This window comes from Dermacentor albipictus, chromosome 1 (assembly GCF_038994185.2).
Source record: "Dermacentor albipictus isolate Rhodes 1998 colony chromosome 1, USDA_Dalb.pri_finalv2, whole genome shotgun sequence".
NCBI classification, from domain to species: domain Eukaryota; kingdom Metazoa; phylum Arthropoda; class Arachnida; order Ixodida; family Ixodidae; genus Dermacentor; species Dermacentor albipictus.
Genome location: NC_091821.1, coordinates 270,576,711 through 270,592,474, shown reverse-complemented (window position 1 = coordinate 270,592,474; position 15,764 = coordinate 270,576,711). Strand labels below are relative to the sequence as shown.

The 15,764-nt window shown below is 47.7% G+C and overlaps 2 protein-coding genes across 6 annotated transcripts in view; one reads left to right on the top strand and one right to left on the bottom strand.

Moving 5' to 3' along the window:
• Positions 1-1,244: 1,244 nt before the first annotated feature.
• LOC135916498 (uncharacterized) lies at positions 1,245-1,727 on the bottom strand. The gene has a single exon (XM_065449888.1). It carries the CDS (start codon positions 1,725-1,727, stop codon positions 1,245-1,247), a length of 483 nt encoding a protein of 160 aa, XP_065305960.1.
• A 12,397-nt stretch (positions 1,728-14,124) lies between these two features.
• Positions 14,125-15,764, top strand: part of HPS1 (Hermansky-Pudlak syndrome 1 protein) — a 54,060-nt gene continuing 52,420 nt past the window's right edge. Inside the window, exons 1-2 of one of the 5 annotated variants that reach the window (XM_065449642.1) lie at positions 14,125-14,267; positions 15,289-15,438. In XM_065449642.1, the coding sequence (XP_065305714.1) occupies positions 15,367-15,438 (72 nt within the window). In that variant the 5' untranslated portion in view covers positions 14,125-14,267; positions 15,289-15,366. Of the gene's footprint in view, positions 14,268-14,379; positions 14,771-14,917; positions 14,966-15,101; positions 15,162-15,288; positions 15,439-15,764 lie in introns of those variants that run through there. The other 4 variants (XM_065449616.1, XM_065449635.1, XM_065449629.1 and 1 more) reach the window with 4 other exon arrangements.

Here is a 15,764-nt window from a genome sequence, read left to right as displayed (position 1 = left end):
GTTATCAGAAGGGGCACTCCAAAGGGTGTAAACTGTTCTATGCTGATAACGCGCGTGCCGTTCGTTACTGGAAAGTTCCGGGCTCGCAGCGATAAAGAAAGGAAACGCATCAAGGCAGATGACGGTTATTTTTGTGTGGCAGAAGGGGCAAGCCAAAGGGTGTAAACTGTTCTTACACTCTTAAAACGGTTGCACCCTTTGGGGTGTATATTTGTCCCACAACAATAATCGTCATCTGCCTTGCTTGCGTTTCCTTTCCTGAAAACTCGGCGCTCGCTACTTTCCTGTCGAGAATGCTGCGTCACACTGATAAGGCTCATGCCGTTCGTGACTGGAAAGTACCGGGCTCGCAGCGTTAAAGAAAGGAAACGCGAGCAGCACGGATGACGATTATTGTTGTGGGACAAGATATGCCCCAAAGGGTGTAAATTTTTCTAAGAGTGTACACTCTTAAAACGGTTGCACCCTTTGGGGTGTATATTTGTTCCACAACAATAATCGTCATCTGCCTTGCTTGCGTTTCCTTTCCTGAAAACTCGGCGCTCGCTACTTTCCTGTCGAGAATGCTGCGTCACACTGATAACGCGAATGCCGTTCGTGACTGGGAAGTACCGGGCTCGGAGCGTTAAAGCAAGGAAACGCGGGCAACACGGATGACGATTATTGTTGTGGGACAAGATACGCCCCAAAGGGTGTAAATTTTTCTAAGAGTGTAGAGTGTATGGAAGTTTCTTTACACTCTTAGAAAAATTTACACCCTTTGGGGCGTATCTTGTCCCACACTCTAAGAACTGTTTGCACCCTTTGGGGCGTATATTTGTCCCACAACAATAATCGTCATCTGCGTTGCTTGCGTTTCCTTTCTTGAAAACTCGGCGTTCGCTACTTTCCTGTCCAGAACGCTGCGTCACACTGATAACGCGCATGCCGTTCGTGACTGGGAAGTACCGGGCTCGCAGCGTTAAAGAAAGGAAACGTGGGCAAGACAGATGACGATTATTGTTGTGGGACAAAAAAACACCCCAAAGGGTATAGGGGCGCGAAATGCGTCCGCTATAGACAGACGCGCGCAGAGAGAAGAGAACGAACTTTGAGAGCGACCGGCGAGCAGCCGAGCAGCGGTGAAACTGAAACTTTATTGTACGTGACATCCACGCCGAGGAGGCCGGCGCCGCGAACATAAACATCCGCTCGTTGTGCAGACGCTCACGGCGGCGGCGGCGGCGGCGGTGGAATCGGATCCACTACAGGGCTCCCCCCCGTAGATACAAAGGTCGCTGCTGTCGCGCTGATGCCCAGGACACGTGCTTGCTCACGGGGCAGGGTACGAATGGGGGAGAATCGGGCGGGGAACGAGTGGGGAGTGCAAGAGGAACGCACAAGTTTGCCATGTACGCGGGCTTCACACGGTCGATTGAAATCACGTTTTCACGGCCGTTCACAGAAACAGTAAAAGTCTTTTCTCCGCGCTGTAGTACTTCGAACGGGCCGTCGTACGGTGCAGTGAGGCCGGGTCGGATGCCTTCGCGGCGCACGAAAACGTGAGTTGAGGCAGCCAGGTCTTTGCTTACGAAAACGTCGTAAGTGGAGGGCTGTCGAGGTGGTGATGGTCGCAAGCGCTCAAAGAGCGACCGAAGTTGCTCAACGTAGGCAGGAGGCGAGAGGTTGGGGACTGCAGGTGGTGCGAAGAATTCGCCGGGTAGACGTAGTGTCGTCCCGTAGACCATTTCGGCAGCAGTACACCCGAGGTCCTCTTTTATCGCCGACCGAATACCTAGCAGAACTAGCGGCAAGTCGTCGACCCATGAAGTTCGAGCGTCGCGGGCGATGAGGGCGGCTTTCAACTGGCGGTGAAGCCTTTCCACCATTCCATTTGCTGACGGATGGTATGCAGTTGTGTGGATGTGGCGGATACCGAGGATGCTTGTTAACGCTCCGAAGAGCTCACTTTCAAACTGTCGTCCGCGGTCGGTTGTTACCACGCTGGGGCAGCCGAAACGAGATATCCAACCGGCCACGAAAACGGACGCCACGGTTGGCGCCGTAATATCGTGTATGGGAAACGCTTCAGGCCAGCGCGTGTAGCGGTCAACGCAGGTGAGGATGTATCGTTTACCACGCGATGAAGGCAGCGGACCGACAATGTCGATGTGAACGTGGTCAAAGCGAGAGTCGGGCGGACGGAAGGGTTGAAGTGGTGACTTGGTGTGGCGGGTCGTTTTTGCACGTTGGCAGCGTTGACATTCTCGAGCCCAGCGGCGGACATCTGCGTTGATGCCGGGCCACACATAACGGGAGGTGATTAGGCGCTGAGTGGCGCGAACACCAGGATGGCTCGAGTCGTGTAGCTTGCCAAAAACTTGACGGCGGTGCGAGGAAGGCACAAATGGACGGGCACGGCCTGTTGACATGTCGCAGACGATCGTACCGGAGGAGAACGGCAGTGGCACCTCAGCAAACGAGAGAGATGTGGACCCTGCACGCAGGTCACGCAGCTCGTTGTCAGAATGTTGTGCCTCTGCGATGATGTCGAAATCCACAGCAGCAGTGGAAAGCGCGTCGACACGTGACAGGGCATCGGCAGCCGCATTAACGGGTCCCTCGATGTACCGTAGGTCGGTCGTGAATTCGGAAATAAAATGCAGGTGCCGAATTTGCCGGGACGTGTGTGTGCTGTGGTTTCCACGGAAAGCGAATATCAGTGGCTTATGATCCGTCAGCACATGGAACACGGTACCTTCGAGAAGGTGGCGAAAGTGGCGAATGCCAAGGTAGACAGCGAGGAGTTCGCGGTCTAAAGTGCTGTATCGAGTTTCTGCCGGCTTCATCTTCTGCGAAAAGAAACCGAGTGGGCACCACAGATTGTGCTGGAATTGTTGTAAAACCGCGCCAACGGCACTGGAGGAGGCGTCGGTGATGAGCCGCATGGGCGCGTCAGTTAGGGGATGCACTAGGAGGGTGGCTTGTGCCAGGGCATTCTTGGCTTCTTGGAAAGCGGCGTCGGCTTCGGATGTCCACTCCAAGATCGCAGATGGTGCCTTTGGAGCCTTCAGCATGTCGGTCAGAGGTAGAATGATGCGCGCTATATTCGGCAAGAACCGACGATGGAAGTTCAGAAGCCCGAGAAATTCGCGGAGCTTCGGATCCACTACAAAGGGTGCAACTGTTTTTAGAGTGCACAACGATAATCGTCATCCATGCTGCCCGCGTTTCCTTTCTTTAACGCTGCGAGCCCGGTACTTTCCAGTCACGAACGGCATGCGCCTAATCAGCGTGACGCAGCATTCTCGACAGGAAAGTAGCGAGCGCCGAGTTTTCAGAAAAGGAAACGCAAGCAAGGCAGACGACGATTATTGTTGTGGGACAAATATACACCCCAAAGGGTGCAACCGTTTTAAGAGTGTAGAGGCGCCGTTACACTCTTAGAAAAATTTACACTTTTTGGGGCGTATCTTGTCCCACAACAATAATCGTCATCCGTGCTGCCCGCGTTTCCTTTCTTTAACGCTGCGAACCCGGTACTTCACAGTCACGAACGGCATGCGCGTTATCAGCGTGACGCAGCATTCTCGACAGGAAAGTAGCGAGCGCCGAGTTTTCAAGAAAGGAAACGCAAGCAGGGCAGATGACGATTATTGTTGTGGGACAAATATACACCCCGAAGGGTGCAACGTTTTAAGAGTACACTCTAAGAAGAGTTTACACCCTTTGGAGTGCCCCTTCTGCCACACAACGATAATCGTCATCTGCCTGATGCGTTTCCTTTCTTTAACGCTGCGAACCCGGTACTTCACAGTCACGAACGGCATGCGCGTTATCAGGGTGACGCAGCATTCTCGACAGGAAAGTAGCGAGCGCCGAGTTTTCAAAGGAAATGCGGGCTAGACAGATGACGATTATCGTTGTGTTGCAAATATACACCCCAAAGAGTGTAAACGTTTCTCACACTCTACACTCTTTGAGATATTTACACCCTTTGGGGCGTATCTTGTCCCACAACAATAATCGTCATCTGTCTTGCCTGCGTTTCCTTTCTTTAACGTTGCGAGCCCGGTACTTCCCAGTCACGAACGGCATGCGCGTTATCAGTGTGACGCTGCTTCTCGAAAGGAAAGTAGCGAGCACCGAGCTTTCAAGAAAGGAAACTTGGGCAAGACATGACGATTATTGTTGTGGGACAAGATAAGCCCCAAAGGGTGTAAATATTTCTAAGAGTGTAAGAAAAGTTTACACCCTTTGGAGTGCCCCTTCTGCCACACAACGATAATCGTCATCTGCCTTCATGAGAGTGGCTTGTTGGGCTAGTTGGTACATGGTTATGCTAGGAGAATGCCAGCAAACTTTAGAGCAGGAAAAAATCGAGAGGCAGACATAGACAAAGAGACAGGAAGGTGGCTGGACTAACAACTGAACTTTATTCATGAAAACAACGTCCCCCAAGTCCGTACTGAACATGCGCAGGCACAACAAAACAAAAACACGGTCAACACCTTATCTATACACGTCTACAGTTATCAAGAAATAAAAGCTCTTTCTTGGTTAGGAACACAGATGGGGCGCTTACACACTTCTCGGGGCCAAGTTTATAGATGCGATAGGCTTCAATCAGTTCTCTGTCTTGCTGAGTCTTCGCCTTCGCCAAGATCGAAACGTCATTGAAGATAGGATCACAACCGCACTCCTTACAATGCAGCGGAAGATTACCTCCTGTGCCTGTGGGTATTAGATTTGCATGCTCACGCATGCGATCATTGACACAGCGACCGGTTTGTCCTATATAATCTCTACCACATGTCAAAGGGATATTGTACACTACACATGTGTCGCACGTGCGGTGCTTCACAACATGCTTGGTATTGCACGTTATCTTTCGCGAACTGTGCTGTGAGACCCTACTGCAAAGTTTAGCAAGCTTACAAGGCGCAGAACAAACCAAACTGACGTCGTTTCTTGCCGCAATCTTTTTCAATCGATGAGAAATGCCATGTACATACGGCATGACCACCAAGTTCTTCTTTATTTTGTCTCGCACTTCGCAATCCTCCCTGTTTTTCTTTTTCAAACGCTTGTACACAGATTCAGCCACTGCAGTAATCAAAGACTTTGGGTAGCCTGCTGCTAACAATCTCCTTACTTGCTGGGCGGCACTGTCTTGCATTAGATGCGTACAACTCTTTTCCACCGCATTCGACAAGCACAAAGAGGCTATGCCACGCTTGACCAGTTTCGAGTGAGCGGATTGGTACGGTAGCAACGTCTTTTTTGTTCTTGGACTATAAGCCCAGCAAATGTGACCTTGAGGGTGAAAGGTTAGAGTCAAATCTAAAAACTTGATGGAATTTTCTTGTGGTGCCTCATGGGTGAAACTAAGATGCCGAGAGCAATGCTGAAAAACTGATAAAATACTGCAAATGATATCAGGGAGACAATCACTTCGTCTGATATTTAAGAGAACCAGGAAATCGTCGACATACCTGAACACCCGGGCAACACGGTAATCGGTAATGGCGTCTGACAAAGACTTGTCGAATTTCGCTAAGTAAATACCACACAGTATCGGCGCAACACTTGACCCTATACAGATACCATTCTTCTGTAAAAACATCTTGCCATCGAATTTAACAAAAGTTGCCGACAAATAAAAAAGTAACAGTTCCATAAAACTCTCAGTCGAGAGGCCGCAACTACCTTGAAAAGAAGTCTCTCCTTGGCATTCGATAGCTTCCCGCACTGCCACAAAAAGTTCTTCATGTGGAATAGAATAATACAACTCTTCGATGTCCACAGAAAATGCCGTGTTCGCTGTTAGAACTCCCGATCTCAAAGCGTCGATCACCACCCTTGAACTGTCAATGCCGAATGGGTCCTCTGGCATTCTCCTAGCATAACCATGTACCAACTAGCCCAACAAGCCACTCTCATGAACTCATTTTCTTGTTCCTTGGGCTCTTTCCTACGTTGTTTTCCTTCTACAGTCCGTATTAGCGTGTGTGTGGACGGCATAGTTTACTACACGATCAAGGCACGATACCTTTCCAAGTGCATCAAGAACGGTGTTCCACCCGGTGATGTGATAGCGCTATTCGGTGCACTTCCGCCATCGGAGGGACACTGGAAGAGGATTGTGAAGATTCTAATTTCGGAGACATGGAGACAAGTCAGGCACTGGCAAGACTGGCTGAGGCTGACGTGCCTTCAAGGTCATGATTCCTGTTTGGGACCAGCTTTGTTGCGTCAACACATCCACCGAGCTGGATTATTGGTTGAAGCCTTTTGGCGTGACGTGCTTCGTCATGTTCCGAAGCGGAGCAAGGTAAACCCGGGTACTGGACGCGTCATCTACCTCGACGACGCTACGGTTCCAGCTGGAGTGCACGACCTACTGGTCAAGGGACCCAAGTTCGCCTTGGCACCGAGCTTGCGTGGTCACCAGCTTCTAGCCACTGTCCGGGAGATATCACGAAAAGCGCCTTCCGAGGAGAAGGAAAGGTGCATATCAGAGGGTATCGAACAACTCCAGCATTCAGGACCTTCCCGTGGTCCCACGGAAAAGCTCATGCGGCCTGTAGTTCGTTTCTGCGTGGACAATGACCTTGGACTTCTGCAGTCCGATAAGGAAGGTGGGTTTGTTGTCCTCCCGAATACTTCCTTTACTAAGAAAGCCAAAGAAGCTTTGAGCAAAAACTTCAAGGCTGTGTGCGTAAAACCAGAAAAAGTGAAAAGAAGTGCCTTGGAGCTGCTAAAAAGGCTTAACCTGGAGTTGTTAGAAAAGACGGTTAAGAAGAGCAAGGGTGATGTACTTTCCGCATTTTTCACTGTAAAAACGCACAAGCCTGACTACCCTATGAGAACCATAGTGACAGAAGAAGGCTCATGGCAGAAGCCTGTTGGAAGGTTCTTGCAACGTTCCTTGAATGCCCTTGCCACTGAGGACCCATTCGGCATTGACAGTTCAAGGGTGGTGATCGACGCTTTGAGATCGGGAGTTCTAACAGCGAACACGGCATTTTCTGTGGACATCGAAGAGTTGTATTATTCTATTCCACATGAAGAACTTTTTGTGGCAGTGCGGGAAGCTATCGAATGCCAAGGAGAGACTTCTTTTCAAGGTAGTTGCGGCCTCTCGACTGAGAGTTTTATGGAACTGTTACTTTTTTATTTGTCGGCAACTTTTGTTAAATTCGATGGCAAGATGTTTTTACAGAAGAATGGTATCTGTATAGGGTCAAGTGTTGCGCCGATACTGTGTGGTATTTACTTAGCGAAATTCGACAAGTCTTTGTCAGACGCCATTACCGATTACCGTGTTGCCCGGGTGTTCAGGTATGTCGACGATTTCCTGGTTCTCTTAAATATCAGACGAAGTGATTGTCTCCCTGATATCATTTGCAGTATTTTATCAGTTTTTCAGCATTGCTCTCGGCATCTTAGTTTCACCCATGAGGCACCACAAGAAAATTCCATCAAGTTTTTAGATTTGACTCTAACCTTTCACCCTCAAGGTCACATTTGCTGGGCTTATAGTCCAAGAACAAAAAAGACGTTGCTACCGTACCAATCCGCTCACTCGAAACTGGTCAAGCGTGGCATAGCCTCTTTGTGCTTGTCGAATGCGGTGGAAAAGAGTTGTACGCATCTAATGCAAGACAGTGCCGCCCAGCAAGTAAGGAGATTGTTAGCAGCAGGCTACCCAAAGTCTTTGATTACTGCAGTGGCTGAATCTGTGTACAAGCGTTTGAAAAAGAAAAACAGGGAGGATTGCGAAGTGCGAGACAAAATAAAGAAGAACTTGGTGGTCATGCCGTATGTACATGGCATTTCTCATCGATTGAAAAAGATTGCGGCAAGAAACGACGTCAGTTTGGTTTGTTCTGCGCCTTGTAAGCTTGCTAAACTTTGCAGTAGGGTCTCACAGCACAGTTCGCGAAAGATAACGTGCAATACCAAGCATGTTGTGAAGCACCGCACGTGCGACACATGTGTAGTGTACAATATCCCTTTGACATGTGGTAGAGATTATATAGGACAAACCGGTCGCTGTGTCAATGATCGCATGCGTGAGCATGCAAATCTAATACCCACAGGCACAGGAGGTAATCTTCCGCTGCATTGTAAGGAGTGCGGTTGTGATCCTATCTTCAATGACGTTTCGATCTTGGCGAAGGCGAAGACTCAGCAAGACAGAGAACTGATTGAAGCCTATCGCATCTATAAACTTGGCCCCGAGAAGTGTGTAAGCGCCCCATCTGTGTTCCTAACCAAGAAAGAGTTTTTATTTCTTGATAACTGTAGACGTGTATAGATAAGGTGTTGACCGTGTTTTTGTTTTGTTGTGCCTGCGCATGTTCAGTACGGACTTGGGGGACGTTGTTTTCATGAATAAAGTTCAGTTGTTAGTCCAGCCACCTTCCTGTCTCTTTGTCTATGTCTGCCTCTCGATTTTTTCCTGCTCTAAAGTTTGCTGGCATTCTCCTAGCATAGTCATCTGCCTTGATGTGTTTCCTTTCTTGAAAACGCCGCGCTCGCTACTTTCCTGTCCGGAATGCTATCATGCTGATAACGCTCATGCCGTTCCTTACTGGAAAGTACCGGGCTCGCAGCGTTAAATAAAAGAAATGCATCAAGGCAGATGACGATTGTCGTTGTATGGCCGAAGGGGCACTCCAAAGGGTGTAAACTATTCTTTTCTTCACTGCTTTTAGGCTTGCTCCGTTCCTGGGAGCGTGTTCAATTCTATCCATATTATACTTCCTTATGTCAGCTGTCTTGTAGAATTTCCTACAAACATGTTTGTAGGAAACTCTATCAGCTGTCTTACGCTCGTTGATTAACATATATAAAGTGAACTTTGCTTTTATACGTCTCCGTTTTTTGTCGTTTCACTACTTTTCTTCCACCAATCTTCCAATCGCCTCTTACTAATCTCTTTCGCGGACATGTTTATTTTTCTACTGCTCTCGCTGAACCAAAGGTAGAGTGTACTAGAATGTTTTGAGTGGAAGGAGCGGAGACCGGTTCTATTATTAGCCGGGGCCCCCGCTTGCGTAGAAAGTTGCGGCGGCGCTGTCGTCGACCGCACTTGAAGAGCCTTGCTTGCTGGGAATGGCTGTTGTGCTTGGTTTTGGCAGTTCTCCCTATCGAGAAATCTCTGCTGGCCTGCTGTTCATCTGTGATGCCTCCCAAGCGACGGCTAAATCACTGTTACGCGCCTGGGTGCAAGACGGGATATGCTCGAACAGGACATAACCCCAAGCTGTCCCTTTTCAAAGCTCCAGCTGACGAAGAACGGCGACTGGTTTGGCAACGGAATTTACACAGGTCTGACAAACCACTGGATGTCGACTGTGCAGTGTGCGAGCTGCATTTTGAGTCGCGTTTCATTGTAAGAGACTATGTGCACATTGTGAATGGTGCTGAAGTGCGAATTCCTAGAGGATCACCTACTCTTTCCCCCGATGCGGTGCCGACAATCTTGCCGAACTTGCCCAGCTACCTGAGCGTGAAAACCCCGGCACCGAGGCCAGAGAGGAAACGACAACAAATAGTGACTCCTGAAAAGAATATAAAGCGTCGTCGCACGGATGCTTTATCTCCTACTCGATCAGACGACGTTGATCGTGGTGCAGTGGGACACGAAGGAAACGATGCTAGTGCTGACTGCGTTGGCCTAGCTGATCTTCGCAAGCTTGCGCTTCCTTCGAAGTCATGGGCACCGCATGAATTTCAAAATTTTCCTGGAGTGTCATACGTGGCCTGCACACTGGACTCCCGCTCAAACGAGCTCGCAATTGATAGAGCCGTGTTTTTTTATCGTTCAAGCCAGGACAGCGTCGAGTGTAAAGTGTTTGTGTCAGGAAAGCTCGTAAATAAGTGTCGTTTGATGACCGTGCAAGAAGCAACAGAGCTCTTGCAAAGAGCTGCAAAAATTCCTGTGTGCTGTGGAGCGGCAGAAGCGTCGTTTGTGGCTTCGTGTACGCTCACAAAAGCTATTCATGCACAAATCCAGGCAAGAAGAGGAGCCCTCTTCAGTGTGAACTGCTCAGGGAGATCACCAGATGCACGTAAGATTGAAATGTTCATTATTTCACGAAATGCAGAGCACTCCATGGAGATACATTTAAGTAAAACTCCAAATAAGTTTTTTATATGATCATACTTGCTTCAGTAAGTTTAATCATGTGACAAGAAATATTAAAGACTGCTGTATCACATTTTGTAAGGCATTTGAAGGATCCAATTCTTTTTCTATTTTTTTTTTACAGGGTTGCCTTGCATACACTGCAAGTACCTGCGCAAGACCCTGCAGACGAGAAAGTCACGCCTGAAATGCCGAGTGAGGAAAACTACTCGCAGCAATTTGTGCAAACTCCGAGCTTCGAACAAAAAAGCTAACGGACTTGCATAAAAAGTTAAAACACAAAGTTGCATTATCGCCAGCATGAAGAAAGCTGCTGCAGCCACCGCCGAGAGCATTCTGCAGGACAGAATTCAATCTTTGACCGCTAAGCAACAGCTAGCTGTAAAGCAGTGCTTTCAAGCTGCAAAAAGAAAAAGCACCCGAGGCATGCCACACGACAAAGAGTGGATGCTTGAATGCATTCTCCTGAAGATGCGAAGCCTTAGGCTTTATGAATACATCCGCAGACAAAAGATCCTAGTGCTTCCAAGCAGATGTACCATAAGAAAGTACTTGTCATATTATATGGGCAGTTTTGGGTTCATTCAGAACATGCTGGAAGCACTGAAGAAGAAAACCTCTTTAATGGACCCTTTCAGGTGCCACGGCGGGCTGATTGTAGACGAGATGTCTCTCTCCGAGCACCTCTCCGTTGACAGTGCTGGCAAAGTTGCTGGCTTCGTGGATTTGGGCCCCTACACACCGAAAGAGCAGGTGCACTTGCTGTAAAATCATGGGCTTGTCGTTATGTTCGTTCCTTTAGTTGGAAAGTGGACTCAGATCTCGGGCACATTTGAAACCCATACCAACATCAAAAGAGATCTTCTTGCAAAGATTATCCTTGAGGCCACAGTTCTCGCTGAGCAAGCAGGTCTGTTTGTTGATTATGTAACATGTGATGCTGCGCCATGGAATCGAAAGATGTGGCGAGTGATGGGTGTGAAGGCAACAGCAAAGGAAATAGTAGCAAAGAGGGTCCACCCATTGGACAACAAACGTTTCCTACATTTCCTGTCGGACTTCCCTCATCTGGTGAAGAACCTTCGCAATCGGCTTCTGCAAACAACCTTCGACACACCAGACGGAACAGTAAGTTCTATTCTCGTAATAAACAAGAGTAGGCATGGCTATAGCTTTGGTGCACCATGTTTCGCGTCCTGGCGCAGACATGACTGTCTACAATATGGCTATAAAGTGTGTTGGGCACTTGTGGTTCATATGAACGTGAACATTTATTTTGCATTTGCATCACAACACGAGATGTAATAGCTCATTCCTGTTCGTCTTCATTTTTATTTTTTCATATAGGTATCCCTGGATCCACTTAAGGAAGCCCTCAATCTAGATGCAAACAACATAACACTAAAGGCAATGCCCTGACTGACAAAAGTGCATCTTGAGCCTAACAACTTCGAGAAGATGAGAGTGTCCTATGCTTTTCAGCTGTTCAGCTCGGACACACTAAGAGGCCTGCATCTCTACAAGCCCCAGCTTGAAAAACGTTGTGGACAGATTGCAGCAACACAGATGTTCTTCCGGTGTGTATTGTTAATTCAGCCCTCCTTTTGATATTCGAAATTATTATCATCTTACGCTTGCTTTTGCATTCTTATCCTGTACCTTTGTAAAAGGCCTATAAATCCCAACATCCAAAAGCGACATGGGTTATATGAGATACCCACTTAGGGATGTTTAAAGGGCACTCATGTTGTACAGCACATGGGCTATTTTGCATTTCGCGTTTTTCTTCGAATTGCAGCTACTGTGGCTATAATTCAATATAGTATTTTCATTTCTTTTTGCAGTACTTAGATGTTCTTGGCATTTTCTTTATCTGCAATGTCACACCCTTTTCATGATTGATACCGTCAATTCAGCAGCCTTAAAACCAATTATGTTTACTTTTCTACAGGAGGATGGAGTCCCTGATCACCACAATGACGTCACGTTTCCCATCTGAAGCTTTGAAGCCTGACTCACCTGCAGTGAAGGAGCTTGTTAATTTCCTGGACTTCTTGAATAAGTGGGAAGCTCATGCAAAGAAGGGGAAGTTCCTGAGTGAATCAACAGCTGAAGGACTGAGAGTCACTCTTACAAGTACCTTGGAGCTGTTGAAGTATGCAAATTCAGAGCTTGGCTTTTCATATGTGATGACATCACGCCTGAGCCAAGACAAGCTCGAGAGCACATTCGGTATAGTAAGGCAGTCGTCAGGCTGTAATGCCCACCCAAGCCCACAGCAATTCCTAATAACCATCAACAGCCTCAATTATTACAATCTGGCAAAGAGCGTCGCTGGGTCAAATGTGCCTGAGGTTATGGTTAGCTCGCTTCTATCAGTCAAGGACCAAGCGGCAGGTTCTCACAAGCAGCAGAAACTTATTGATATGCTGATCAACATGGGTAATCTTGATGAAGCTGAAAGAGCTCTTAGCAATAAAGAAGCTATGACTGAACATTCTTATAACAATCAGAGGAGTGACTCAAGGCTTACGTACTATATTGCACGGTATGTTGCAAGAAAGTGTATCTTGAAAACAAAATGTCGTGTGTGCATGGATCAGCTTCTGTTACCAGCTCGCGATGGCAAAAATTTGAATGCTGCCACATTTACAAAAGCATGCGATTTTGATGGCTTGCTCTACCCCGCATTGAGCCTCTTCAAGTTTATCAGTCAGCTTGAGGACGTTTTCACAGGATGTTTTAGCTCTGGAGAACTGCATCATGACAGCATCATGGATGTGCTTGCTCTTCTGAACAAGACAGGCATGGACCGTATTGGATGCGATCAGCACTTCAAGGAGCTCACCTCAAGTTTGACTGGGTTTTATCTTGTGACCAGAATGCATTTTTTTTTCAAAGGCCGCAACAAGTCTCGTGACTTCGCCCGAAGGAAAGCACAGCAGCATTTAAAGTTGAGCCGTGTGTAGAAAATTGAGGTGCAATATTTTGTTGAGGACTGAGTGGGGCACAGTATATGTGAATAAAATTAGTTGTGTCATGCATATTCATGTATATTTTTTTAAGCGAGGGGGGGGGCGGTTACTGCGGCTACTGCTGCCTGAAGACTGGGTTGCCGTGCACAAAGTTTGCCTGACCTATTGGCGCTTCTCTCAAGTTCGCGGAAAGTTGGTATTAGATACATGAACTAGAACTGCACTTTTACTAGGTACAGCCTTTTTAGGTACTAGTAGGTACTAGTACAGCCTTTTTACTAGAGGTCACGGGGTTTGCTTCAAGGCCGTGTAGTGGGGCTCCTGTAGCAATTTTGGGCGTTCAGCCCATTGGAGGTAGCGGGACCAAAAATCTTACCTTCAGGAGATATGGTACGCTGGAAATGCGCGCATTACGAGCTACGTGGTGCGGCTCGGAAGCGAACCCCGTCGGCTCGAAATTTTTACAAAGGCTCTACTTGCACTGATGCTGCAAGTAAGTCCACTAGCTCGCTCTTCTAAAGAACTGCGTGCGCTAACAGCCAACGAAAGCGTTACATGTGACCGAGGCACGCTCCTCGCCGAACCCTGTCCCATTCCCCGTCGTTGGTGTGTGCGATGGCATTAAGGCAACAACATAGTCACTGCATGCCGCAAGGCTGTTACGTAATTCCGTGTCGCAGCGTCGTGCAAACTAAACAAGATCGCGGATGTACACGGGGAGGGAGCTCCTGTGTAAATTTCCAGGCATTTCACCTACAGCTACGCATTGTTTTGGAGTTCTTTATGGGGTGGGTGAGGTCACAGAGAATTTGCATAATTCATTTTTCTAAAGAGGAACGATGCATTAATCTGAACATCACGCGGGCATTACGCAGCGACTTCCGTACGCAGACGGCAGGCTGGCCGCGAAGACGCATTCAAGTGCGGTTGACTACAGCGCCACCGCCAACTTCCACGCTCACCGGCCCTCTCCGCGGCGGCCGGTCGTGCCACTCAAAACATTCTAGTACACTCTACCAAAGGGCTTCAAGGAGGCCAGTGGTGCCTAAATTGACTGCTGGGCAATCGTCTTCACAACAAAACATGTTCCATCATTATGTAGCTTTACCGCAGCAAACACGCTGTTTAGGTAGCGCCATCTGTCGGGCCGCCCGGTAAGTTTCATGCGCTGCCGCTTCTAATTTTCCATTATTTTCGTCATTTTCGTACCACTGTGGAAGGTAGAGTTTCCCTTCTTTCTTTATGCTATCCATAGTGGCTCTGACGGTGGCGGCGTTTGGCGGCCGTTACGGACAACCACGGTGCAGCTTACAGGGAACGGGCCAAAATGACCCAAGAACGTTTGTAACCGCAACAAGCGAACAGCCGAGCGCCAGAGCTGGCAGCGAATGTGCTAACTGTGCTGCCAATAACGTTACCTTGCTTATAGAGTACAGCAACTTACGTGCGGTGTAGTTACATCTGAAGACCTTCTACCAAGTAATGCAGAAACGATTAGATTGCTAAAGTGTGACAATGAAGGGCTTCCTTGTTTTCGACACCTTAAACGACGTTGTTTTCAAGCAAATGGACCATGATCTTTTCAAACACATGATAGAGGTTTCTGCACGGAACGGCCTACTCACCGAGGGAGCTGCTGGGCATGTACGCGCATACAGTGAGAAAGTGCCGTGTGAATTTGCAGTCTTCGTATTCACAATCAGCCGCGAGACAGCCAGTGTTAGCGGGCCCTTCAAACGGCGTGCTGAAAGCTAGTAGTAACCGAATTGTTATTACAGTTTGGCGTCATTTGCAGTAACGTGCATCTTTGGCTGCAAAAATGCTCTTACGTCTGGTGTTCTTTGCCGTGAAAGTAACGTTGCTTTACGTGGGCCTGCGTCGTTTTGTTTTAACCATGAAGTCTGCTTAAAGCTTGTTTGTTTGGCTACATAATTTTTACCACAGCAGCCAGTCTCCACTATGAACTGACATAAACTTTAAACTGCGAGAAAGAAAAAAAAAAAATGTCTGGCGACTACTCGCTAATAATTACAATTTTTCTATGTTACGTATGTATGTGTTCTGTTTGTGATCCGTCTTTCTCGCACTAAAGTTATATTTTAGGCTGTTACTGCCAGAGATGCCCGCTTCTATCTTCAAAAAGCTGTTCATGTGTGTTTTCTTTTTTTTTGTCAGGTCGCTGGTTCATCAGAAGTGATTACCAATGACGTTCTTGTCCAGTTGTTCTCCCCTCTGGTGACATCCCACCGAGTCATGAAAGAACGAATGCATAATGCATACAGTAGCATATACTGTAAAGACCAAACACTGTGTATATTCACAGAGGTGAGTGATGTTTGCTGAAGTGATGTACCTCTTTAGGGCTCTTCTACATGGAGGTTAATTCTTGGTTGGGCCCCTGTACCACCCATTGGGTGCAGGTTAAAAACATCAGGTGGTAGAAATTAATCCGGAGTCCCACATTACAGCATGCCTCATAATCATATGGTTTTTGGCATGTAAAACCCCTGATTTTAATTGTTTATTAAGTTTCTTGGTTGGGCATCTGCACTTTCTTGCTCTTTCCTTGGAAGTACTCTTGCTCACTTATGAAATTTGACATGTGTGCTGTTATACCATTGCAATTTTGTAGGTCAGCCTGCATTCCAGAT

Excerpts from the sequence above, each read along its gene's own strand:
- LOC135916498 (XM_065449888.1), bottom strand. The coding sequence starts at position 1,727 with ATGGTCTACGGGACGACACTACGTCTACCCGGCGAATTCTTCGCACCA.